We start from the raw sequence: 11725 nt of genomic DNA, 5'->3' as shown, positions 1-11725 counted from the left end.
GTGAAAATCAGATGCATTGTTTGCAAATAAAACTTGTTAGCATCATAATAAAGATTAATTAAAATTCCATTTCTATTAGAAATAAGGATTTATATTTGAACAGTGAAGAAAAGAATTGCTTGGTTGATTTTAAAGACTGCTCTCAAAACTACATGCAATATGGCATCAAGCATGAAAAAATGCTACAGGAATGTTACACTGGCTTGCAGAAGGCCTGGTTCACACTATAGTGCCAGAGATGACGCTTGGCATAGAAGCAAAGTCCATTTCTTTAAAATCATAGAGAAAATGGTAGTTAGGCACAAGGCGTATCTTTCCAAGAAAGGGAACAACACCCAGGGAAAAAACCTGCAGCTGTCACCCGTATCCCATTATACTAAAATGCACAGAGGAAGAACATTTTAATTCAAGTATTTTTTTTAAGAGTCTCTTGACTTTAATGGGTTTAGGACCAAATGTAGCTCTGGTGTAAAAGGAGCAAACAATTCTGATGGTGCAGTTTAAATGGCCTTGTCCTGAAACTAGGGTTCTGCTCCTATTAAAGTCTAGCCACTGCCATGGCTTCACTGGAATAGGATCAAGCCCTGGAAGCTCAAGCCTTAGGATCAAGCCCTAACCTTAGCTTCTGAACATCTGTCTTTGACCTCTACAAACTGTGAATGCAACCTGCCTCCATCTCAGACCCACTTAAAGGGCAAGCTAGTAAAAGGGTAAAAAAATTAGGCAATTTCTAACTCCCCCCGTTGAAAAACTAGCACAGCTCCCCCCAAGTCATGAGGAATCTATCAAAGAGCACGTAACACCCACAGACAAGAAATAATGGAGGAAGGCAGCAGAGAACAGTTCGGTCCTTTTTAATGGAGATCAGCTTGTTAAACCCAATCAAACATTAACAAGCCAGGAGTGAGATTTCGTGGCAGTCATAGCTGGATTTTGTTGCAGCATGGTGCATAGAGTCACGTACTCAGCACTCAGTCCGTCCTTCCAACAGCTCAGAAATCAGGCATTACAAAAAAAGCCCATCGCTTCCACTGCTTCCCATTGAATCATTTAGCAAACACTTTCTCCCAGACACTCCAGTTCAACGTGGATGCAGCAGAGCTATAATTCTGGCACGCTGCCCTGAAACCACCTTTGCTTCTAGTTCTTCCTACATCATGATAATTAGTTACAGCAGCATCCAAGGGAAGGACATGTTGCTTGAATTAAAAACCTATTGAAACTACATAGTTACAGGGTCACTTTCTATTATGCTTAAATTTGATGTTAATGGAAGGGAAAAGTCCACTACAAGGCTCCACCTGCCGTGGCAATTTAACCTGTTTCTCTAGAGATGTCAGAGAGTGAAAGACACTAAGGGAGAATTTCAGAAAAGTGACTACGTAAGAACGCCTGTCAGCAGATATGCCTTTTTGGCATATTCACAGTTATTCCGGTATTAGTTTCTGTATTAGTTCTGTGCTAACAGGAGCAAAAATGAAAAGCTGCAAGGCAGGCAGCTGAATGCTGTTTGAGCTTTGGCCTCATCACAATTACTGCTGACAGAGGATCTAGAAAGACTCAAGTTCAACTTGCTGTACACAACCACCTAGGAAGCATCTACTGTTAAAAATCATCTCCCACTGCCTGTAAATTCAGTAGTTTTAATCTGAAGTCACCAACGTACAAAACACTAAAGCCCACAATAATGGATCTTTTCACAATGCTTTCCATATAGCTTTTCAGCAAGTATGACCCAAAGCCTAGTCTTGAACATACTTAAAACATTCCCCTCCCTCCTCCCCACCTCAAAGGTTTGTGAAACTGGATTACCTGTCTGCAAGCAAACAAAAAATCCTCAAAATAACCGAGGTCATATTTCTTAAGTGCTTTGCTCGATGTTCTTTTGGAAAGGACAGCCAGGGAGGTTAAAATAAAGCCATTTGCTAAGGACAACTGGCAGCAGAGACTGAAAAAAAAAGTTACAGGTGAAAACAGTTTGATTCGTTAGTCATGCTCCCAGCCTTGTTCTGTCCATAGGACTTCCAGATCCCAGGTGTAATGTCACCTCTGGAAGCAGGGACGCATGGCAAGACTTGCAGCTCCCGAGAGCACAGGACACAAATGAAACAGAAGGGGCCTGATGCACACAGTGGGCAAGCAGCTAGGCTAGTGGTAGTGGATAAACAGGTTAAAAACCAGTTGATATCCATGGAAGAGCTCTTTCTAGAAGCTGTAATTCTTCTGGGAGACCAGGGGGGCCAGAAATGCCTTTTAGCAAACACATGACAAGTCCAAACCATGTGGAATCCAGAAGTCATCCTGCAGGTCACCCCGGGACTGGCTGTTCTCCGACCCTTGCTCACCACAAACGCCCACCACAGCTGGCACACTCATTACGGAGGCTGCACTGCAACACCGATACAGAAACCACTTTAAGAAAGAGAGGGGGGCAGATGTAGATGAACTGTTCAGCTTAATTTACAAGCATCCTCTGCATTTGCTTATTTCTGCCATATCTGATCAAAAGCTAGTTCTGACTCCGAAACGGTTTCTGCTTCGATTAGTCCCTTCAAAATACCCCGCACACTTTGGATGGTACCCTCGTCAGGGGAGGGGGAAAAAGAGTCGAAGCTGTGGACAAACGGCCAATACGCTGCACTCAACCTGGGAAAGGGGCAGGCAGGAGGCAGACATTTCCATGACAAACGGGTGAACTGGCACTATGCTGACGGATCAATCTTACCTCACCGTTTCCACGCATTTCCCCCATCTCCGCATGCCACTATCCATCTGTTGTCTCCGGTCTTCTGAGAAAAAGACTGGCTCTCCCCCTTCCCTCAGCCGTGATCTCCCTCCTCTTCTCCTTATACCATGTTTCTACAGAGCTAGCAGGTTGGGGCTCTGATCCTTTAACTAGGGCTTCCAGGCACTGCCGCAATACGAATAATAAAGCCGCCTCAGTAAAGAATAAGGCTGCCTTACAGAACCAGGGGCATGCCAAATGTTTTCCATCTATTATGACATTAGCAAACCATACTTTGCTTTTAAAACCACTTCTTTCTGCTCTCGACAGAAAGGATCCAACACGTGAAGACATACAGCGTGCATATGTGAGCGAGTGAGAACGCTGTCTCCATTGCATCATACTGAACTTGCTCTTTCTGCGGCCATATGTTTGAACTGCTCTATTTCAGCGCTGGAGTAAAATAGGTTTCTAATACATGGGTAACCTGATCGTCAAGCAAAGCTGAATGAACAGTGCCACGAAAAGGTCTGCCAATGCTCAAACCACAGCAAGTGATATAGCAGAGCAGGGTGAAGTCAAGAGTATTCGGAGGATGCACACATTCAGTTGTATTAAACCAAGACTGTCCATCTGCATAGTCTGTTCTTGTTTCCTGCAGCGTTTTTTTGGAAACATTAGGCAAAACTCATCCAAGTGACTTCTGAAGGAATTTTCCAGTTTAAACAGCATAACTCTCTGTTCCAACCCCCCGCCCCCCATATTCTCGCATAGCTCAGGACGTCTGCCAAGAAGAACATTTACCACATCTAGCAGCTTGACTTTGTAACAGATCTTTAGCAGCTCTGCCATCAAGCCAGGATTTACTCGAGTCAATAAATAGAAAAGCTCAGTAAACAGAGGGAGCAGCCGCCAGCTCGAACAAGAGAGACACCTGGCTGTAGAGATGTCAAGACCGTTCACACGTATTCCTTGCCAGCTGCTCTCCAGAAGACACTGGCGCACCAACGCTGCACCACAGCAGGCTCCAGGCAGCTTCACATTGGAGCAAACACATATTTACAGCACTGTATTTAAAATAAGCTCTCAACAACTCCTGAAAACAAGACAAAACATTAACACCTATCCATTCAAGCACAGAGAAACACGAAGCACTAGTGCCAAAAAGCGTCTGAAACTCCCGTTCCTTAAAGTATTTCCTGTATGTATTGCTTTCCACATCCCTTGATACACAAGGCAGCATTTATTTTTCATAATGAAGTGTGCCATGATAAGACAGGCTCATTTAGGATTTCCTTCGATATCTACCTTCCTCCATAGTAAAAGGCCCAGGCCTGTTCAAAGTCCAGTGCTAAACTAGAGAAGTAGATTGTAGTGCTGGATGCAATATGGGGCAGCAGTCCTGCCCTAACTTACAGTGCAGCTGCTATGGGCCTGCTGGCCAGCCTGGATGGGGAAAGGGGCATTAACAAGTTAGTCTACCCCAAGCTTGCTGCCTATGCCTCTACTTAAATACAGGGTATAGCACTGCACTCGCTTATGCTGTTTTAAGCCAGAATCCCCAAAAAGTCAACAGGGATGTGCCAGAGCAGATGCAATCGGGGCAGGCCCCCATTGTCTGACTATAACCCCCCTCCCCATGCTCTATACAGCCAATTGAGATGATGTCACACAAACAAGAAGCCAAGTGGCTTCTCTGGAATTTCAGCCCTTTAATCAATCACTGTTTCCACTGGAAAGAGCTCTTCCAATGATGTCTATTCAAGTTGCTATTGAAACATGGGGTTGATCTGTAACTATGAGTCATGTGTGTGTCTAGGAGGACTGGGTATTAAATTCTTCCAGTTTCAGGTCCAGGCAGGAATTCAAGCCAACTTCTATTCGAGCCAATGGAAGGATTCCCATTGCTGGACTGGAAAGGAAAGCAAGCATCTGTTAGTTAGCTTATCTGTTCCTTCAGGGTCCTGCTCTCAACTACAGCTCATACACTTGCTCTACCAGAAAAATAAGTCACAATTCATTTCCTGAGACCCTTCCTCCAATGAGGAGGAAGTGCAATCAATTCCCCAATTTTCCTTGGGCACAGCAGCTTGAATCTCTTAGGATAAGCTCTATAACAAAACAAATGCCACCAAAGCAAGAGAACATTACTCAAGTGATCCGTCTTGTAAGATCAACAATAGCATTTCATTTAGATGCTACCATGATTTTTCTTGGGAGGAACTGCATTACATTTAGCATTTGCTTTCTGGCGTCTGCATTAAAAGGCAAGATGCAGTGAGGTGATAGTTAAGAGTGTAATGAATCTTCAGATGAAAGATCTCACAGTTGATCTTTCTGGTTCCTGGGCATCTTTTCCTTTTTCAGACAACAAGCAGCAAGTCGGAGCACATCTCCCAACCGCCTCACAGGCTAGCACCATCACAGCCATTAACCAAGGCTGAAGGCCAGTCAGCCACAGCGTTTGACCTCGGAAGAGAAAGCAATCAGTCACAATAAACAAAGCAATCTGTTGCAATAAACAGACGTACCGAAACCAACACAACTGCGGACACAATAATACTAAAAACCACAAATTTCACTTAGTGCAACAAAAACCAAACCAAACAAAAAATAGTAGGAGAAGAGTGTGACAACATTTGCTATTTTGAGATCTCCCCCCATGAACACTGGCAGGCCAAGAGGTTTTATTTTAACACGCGACTCATGCCAAAAGCCAAACATGCACAGATTTCAGTAGTTCCTCTCTAACTCATTTCACAGAGACGGCTTTAAGAATTGCCATGTTTTTTCTCGTCTGATCTGCTGAAGTCCAGCACACACAAGCACCTGCCTGCCCCATACTCGATGAAATCCTTGATGATGATACAAAATGAAATCCATACTTCTGCAGAGGTGCCAAAGTCACGGTAGTAAAGTCGCAAAGTGCCAATATAGTATATGGTGGCAGAAGAGGTTTTTCCTGACAACTTAGCCAGACACCACCCCAAGCAAGAAGAGCCATGTTTTGCCAAGATAGCTGGACGCACCCGACAGTGGGGCAGGGAGGAAGGAGAAAGTTGTCCACACGGCAAAGCTTTGTATTGGAGACCAGGCTTTGGGGACTGAGGTACAGATTCACAGAAGTTTAGGGTTGGGAGGGACCTTGTGAGATCATCGGGTCCAGCCTCCAGAGACACTGATCTGCAAAACAGGAATAACAGCACCTCCCTGGCTGGATATTGTGAATATTAAGCTCCCCATGTTAGGCTCTAGCTCTTCCAATGATGTCTATTCAAGTTGCTATTGAAACATGGGGTTGATCTGTAACTATGAGTCATGTGTGTGTCAAGGCTGCAAGGATCCTGGATACTACTGTAGTGGAGGCTGCTGCACTACTTAACAAATAGGCTAGACAGCAAGAAAGGGAAATTACAACACTATGTAACACAGATATGGCCAAGAAGCTATCCAGCTGTCAGGAACTGTGGTCACTCAAAGTTAGCATTTATTCTGCTGCTTAAAACAATCAAGTACAAACCCCTAGAGGAAAATGTTTACTCTTAGCAGCATATGGCTCAAGTGCAGAGGGCAGTAGTACATACACATACTGTAACAGCTGGGTCACTGCAAATTCTGGAATAAAGCCTTTTCTTAGTATGATATATTGCAAATAAACCACGACTTATTTATTCCTTTTTTAGAGAAAGATTTACCTGCAATAAACTCATATTAAATGATACAACAAAAGTGACTGCATTTCTCCTGCTACTGGTTATACCACTTCCTGTTGCATGGCATTGTACCCTGCAAGCCTTATGGCCTTGTTACAGGTGCAATAGCAGATTGGCACTAATATAAAGAAAATTGACTGCATCAGAAATCAGCTTCTTTTGCCCAATGTGGCCAATAAATGCCCTGCATATGCATGCAGCTGCAGCACAGCCCGACAGCTTGGAGAGCAGCCAGGTCCAACAGGTAAGTGTTGTGGTGGAAGTAGGGGGCAAATCAGGGCTGCCACGGTGAAGGAGGGAGTGGGGCTGGGACTGGAGCAGGCACTGCCCAACTGGGGCGGGGTGGGCAGCTCCTGCCACTGCATGCACCCTGGAAGGACACTGCGTGGGGCAAAGGCAGGCTGCGGCTGCAAGCTGGAGCTTGGGCTGCTCTGAGCTCTTCCTGGTGGGGGCTGGTCCAGGCTTCGCTAGGGGCATGGCAGATGTCAGCACTGGCAGAGGGGTTAGGGGAGCTACAACAAATTTTGGGGAAGCTGCAGCCCCCCATAGCTCCCCTCCCACTGCCTGCCCCGAGCGCAGCCCAGCCCAGCCCAGCCCCTGCTGGGAAGTGCCCGGCAAAGCCCCACCCCAGGCCCACAGTGGCAGCCAACCCCGCCCCGCACAGATCTGGGGGCACAAGCCCCCCATACCCTTCCAGGATGCATGCAGCAGCAAGAGCTGCCCCTGCCCCAGAAGGAAGCTGATCTGGTCCCCTACCATGTTGCCCCCACTATATCTAGACCGCACTCCTGAACCCATCTGTGCCCTGCGACCTGGCCAGTTGGCATGTGCTCTGCAGGCTGTTTGCACAGGGTTGCAGGTCATACTCCTGGGGGTGGGAGGGGGCTTGGTGCCTGAACTGCCCCCCTGAGCAATAAAGTTCAGGGGATGGAAAGTTTGTCCACAGGAGGGTTCAAGGGGAGACACCACATCCTGAGATGTTGGGGGGGACAGACTGACTACATTTTGGGTGGCTTATCTGTGGGAAGTGGCCACACATTTGTGGAACATGAGCTGGGTAATACAAATCAGAGATAAACCTGCCCTAGAGTGGCTCAATTTTAAACAGCCTAAATAAAGCGTGCTTAAAACTAGTTTCAGGTGTTAATGTGTGAACAATCCAAGGGTTAAGAACTCCAGGAGCTGCCTAAAATTAATGTGAACGTGTAGCAAGGCCCTTACACCAAGTTGTGCGCACAGGAAATACAAAATTGGGACCCAAGTCTGATTAATACTCCACCAATAAGAATTACTTGGTAAAACAACACAAACACAGCCTACAAGAAGTGCAGTTTGGGCTTATTCTATGCTTACTCAGACTTAAAATTCATTTGAAAACCTGAAGCTAAAACTGGTTTCCTCTACTATCTATATTTAAATCAGTTATGGCACAGCCAAACCAAATTAAAATACTTCAAAGTTATACCCATAGCAATGGACTGGCTCCCAGTGTTTGCTTTAGAGGCGTGGCACACACAAAGAGTGGTCAACACATGTACAAACAGTAATCTGAGGTTGAACTGGTGACTGAATCAAGTCTGTTTGCACTTTCTGCCTCTTTAAACAACAGTGCTGATGGGCAGAACGTGGGGAAAGACGCCACCACAATGGAGTACTCAGCTCACCACATGTAGTATTTCACTGTCCTTTTCTGCAGGAAAAGAATAGCCTACTTTGGAGACAGGCATCATCTAACATACTAAGTGCTATCACTCTGGGTGGCTTCGGATAGGAAACTGATGATACTTAAATGGAGATTAATACCGCTCACATTCCTCCAGAGTCAGAGGCCAGGGGTTCTGCTCAACTGCAATTGGGATTTTACAATGGTGGCATCATAAAGCATACTGTGCTCTGACAACCTAAAGAGAAAAGCATTTGTAAAATATTTTCACGTGGGATTTTAATGAGGATATCTGAAGAGCTAGGGAAAACATTAAACAGAAACACTTTCTGCTGCAGTTAATTTTGCCATTGTATGTGTTAATTATCAGCAGGACAGCAAAGAACCCCACGGTATTAACTCTGATCCTAAACTAAAAGATCCTCACATATACAAAAAGTTAATTAACTCCTGGCCAAATTCAACTGTGCTCCCTAGTGTTGCACTTGCTTGGATCAATAGTAAATTTGCAAATTTGCCCCCAATAGTAATTATATCTAAGGAGGTGGGCAGGGGGAAGAAATATATATCAGTTTCTACATGGTAGGAGAGATCCCAGACACCAGATCACACTATCCTATTTTAAAACCCTCCCTTGCTGCGATTCATAGTACCCAACTGTAGCACGCTTACTAGGCTATATGTACGCAGCTCACTAACACTAGTTGCCTCTGGGTACTTAGCCAAAAAACTTATCTGGGGCAAGAGGGACACCTCTTCCTTGGCACTTCAGCACTATGCCTAAAACCATCATACATCTCCATATGCCTGCATCATCAGCTTCCTTGCCAAAACATTTAATATGCCTAATGTGCATCTGAAAATAATGAAAGCCTAGATTCCAAACTAATACAATAACTTTGTTTTTCAAGGAACGCCAAAGGAAACCGATGCCAAAACTGTTTGTTTGCATGCACAAAGACTAGCAACCATTTTATTCCGATTCATATTTATTTCTTCAAGTGCACAAGAGACCTTGCAATAGTCCTAGTTCTGTAACCTTACAAAACATCAGCATCTGGATTAGCTCCCAATTGTTCTGTTAACCTGCAAGCAAAAGGCTATTGTTTGACAATCAAACAAAAATGGCAAGCAGCAGTACTCTCCATCTTTTACCATACAATAACAGCAAGCTCGTCTCCCATTAAACACCATCTCCTCTAGTGTTCATTAACTCCTACTCAGTGAGCTCCCCATATGGGGAGCAGCTATGTGCTTTGGTACCCTCTTCTAAAGCTTGCAGAAATTCTCTGGTCATAAAGTGCAAGTGCATTTTACTGCACAAAGCCCAGATTTTTTAGGCATTAAAAATTCATCAGATTAGATTCCATATGCTCCTGGAACTTAAAGTGGGTTTGTTTTAAAACTCTTGTTTTAAGCATTCAGGGGAAAAAAAATGAAACAGGGTTGCTTTCAAGGAATCGTTTGGGTTCCCTTTTCTCCAGCCCTATTACAGTCAAGATAAAGAAATTAAGACATTATCTGCAAAGGGTAGAGCTAAGGCACATCAGGTTGTGAATTTCTCACAAATGAACATAAAATCATATATGCAGAACTAGCTACAGAAAAAACACAAAATAAAAACCCTTCTACATGCTTATATATCTTCTTGCCTTGGAAGGCTGCCAGCCTGAACAGAATAATAAGTGTAAATGGAGCAGTCATCTGACTTAAATACATGTTTTATTAGGAGTAGGCCATGTACTAGCCCTGACTTAACTCTTTTAAAGAAAACATGAAGCACAGGACCATGGTCTAAATGCTGCATGTACCCAAGAACCTGGAGTGAGCAAGAAGGCAGATCCTTACCCACCAAGTACAGCAAGGCTATGCTCACCAAATACAAGCTGTGTCCATCCATTGCTGTGTACACACACACAATCATTGACCAGACTGTAGTGTCACAGGTCTGTGTGATTTACCTGCTGAAGGTAGTTGTGGGGTCCTTTTCAGCACACTTCCTTCTCAACAAACCTACAAAATGAGGAGACAGGTTTCTTATGAAAAATATTGCATGTCAAAGCTTGTTTAGACCACTGAGCCTCCATATCTGCCAACGTGGGCGATGACTGCTTGGATTCCTGAGCGGGACAGGAGCAGACAGTTCAGGACGTTGTCTCCACGCTGACTGCAGATCCATGCCAGTTACTCAGCTTATTGGCTCTTGTTTGCCACTACCACTGCACGCAGCAGCATCCAGGAGTGCTGATTATTGCTTTGGGGTTTGGACAACTTCTCTCCAACTGCCCACACATGTCCTATGCTTAAATTGCACATAGAAAATAACCTACTTCTGCTACCAAACCACAGTTAGTCCCTTACTTGCACTACTGAGTAGCGTACCATAGGGCTAAAGGTCCCAGGTTCAAATTATTCGTGTTGGGAAGGAACAAGGTATTATACATACACCTGCACTCCCTCTGCTTATACTTCCCAAGCTCTAGCTGCTGCTCCTGTTTAAGTCACGTGTTTGGAGAGGCGGAGTGGGGAGGCCTCCTTTTCCTTGGAGCACACGGCAGAGAAGAAAGCAAGCTGAATCTATGTGCTGGGTTACAGCCCAGGAGAAGGATGGGGGCAGAGAGGAAGAGAGAGGGGGGGAAAAGTCAAATAAGAAAGATTCTGGGGGATGGAAATAAAGAAGGAAGGGTAAGAAGAGTGGAGGAAAATTACTGATGGGAGAGGAAAGAGAAGTCTTCAGTCTGCTCTGCATGTTTAACATGCTGATATAGCTAAACAAATGCAAGCTTCCTAATGTCCAGACTTATTCTGGTTTAGGAGGAAACAAAAAAGTAATAGCCTTTTTGTTCAATTTACAGCATCAAGAACAGATTTAAGATCATTCAAAATAAGCTACAAACAAAACAAAAAAAGCCCACCTGCACTTGAAATTTAAGTTTGGGTATCACGGGGTGTGAATTCAAAGCAGAAGAGATGTCATTTAATAGCTCCACGGGTGAACAGTCTGTGTGTGGATACTATTCTGAATAAGTGTTCACATATGGAGTTAGTTATTTAGGCACTTATACGGTACTTTAAATTCACATGCAGCTTTAAGCCAAATTCACATCAAGTGCAAAGTCCCTTAGTAATAATAGGAAGTACAAGACAAAGATAAATCGGGCCCAGAGCGTCAGCCATGACATTGTTCTAAAGGAAATTTGTTTTGGGGCAGAAGGTGGGAAAGCAGCAACCACAAATCTTTGAATCTGCTGTTAAATGGTAGGTGGGCTAACTTGAAAGTCATTCTGGCCTTGGACACCAAAGAGGTGACAGATTTTAAAGGTGAGAAGGAAACATTAGGACCATTTAGGGTGAGCCCCTGTAGAAAGCAGGGTAAGAGCCCTTCACCTCAAAAACCTATGGTTGAAATAAAGCATTCCTTTGAGAAAGACATCAAGTCATGATTTGAAGGAGTGGTGATGAGCTTACCACATCCTTTAGGGAACTGGTCCAAGAGTTAATTACTCATTGTTTAAGATGTTCATCTTTTTTCCAGTTTATTCCCAGTCATGGGCCACGTTATCTTCTTGTTGGCCACATCAACAAGGGCTCTAGTCTCAGATTGAACCCCCTCCAGAACTTAAA

At 44.4% G+C, this 11725-nt stretch overlaps 1 protein-coding gene across 8 annotated transcripts in view; it reads right to left on the bottom strand.

Annotated features, from left to right (window-relative positions):
- P4HA2 (prolyl 4-hydroxylase subunit alpha 2) overlaps positions 1-11725 on the bottom strand; it is a 71307-nt gene that overhangs the window by 32025 nt on the left and 27557 nt on the right. For 2 of the 8 annotated variants that reach the window (XM_025204077.1, XM_006023563.3), the window contains exons 1-2: positions 2726-2775; positions 1813-1948 (exon numbers count right to left, since the gene is read on the bottom strand). In XM_025204077.1, the coding sequence (XP_025059862.1) occupies positions 1813-1948; positions 2726-2772 (183 nt within the window). In that variant the 5' untranslated portion in view covers positions 2773-2775. Of the gene's footprint in view, positions 1-1812; positions 1949-2047; positions 2083-2725; positions 2776-9977; positions 10115-11725 lie in introns of those variants that run through there. The other 6 variants (XM_025204082.1, XM_025204078.1, XM_025204079.1 and 3 more) reach the window with 6 other exon arrangements.

Source organism: Alligator sinensis, unplaced genomic scaffold (assembly GCF_000455745.1).
Source record: "Alligator sinensis unplaced genomic scaffold, ASM45574v1 scaffold135_2, whole genome shotgun sequence".
Taxonomy (NCBI): Eukaryota; Metazoa; Chordata; order Crocodylia; family Alligatoridae; genus Alligator; species Alligator sinensis.
Note: the sequence above shows the minus strand (reverse complement) of the source record. Positions and strands in the feature narration are given on the sequence as shown.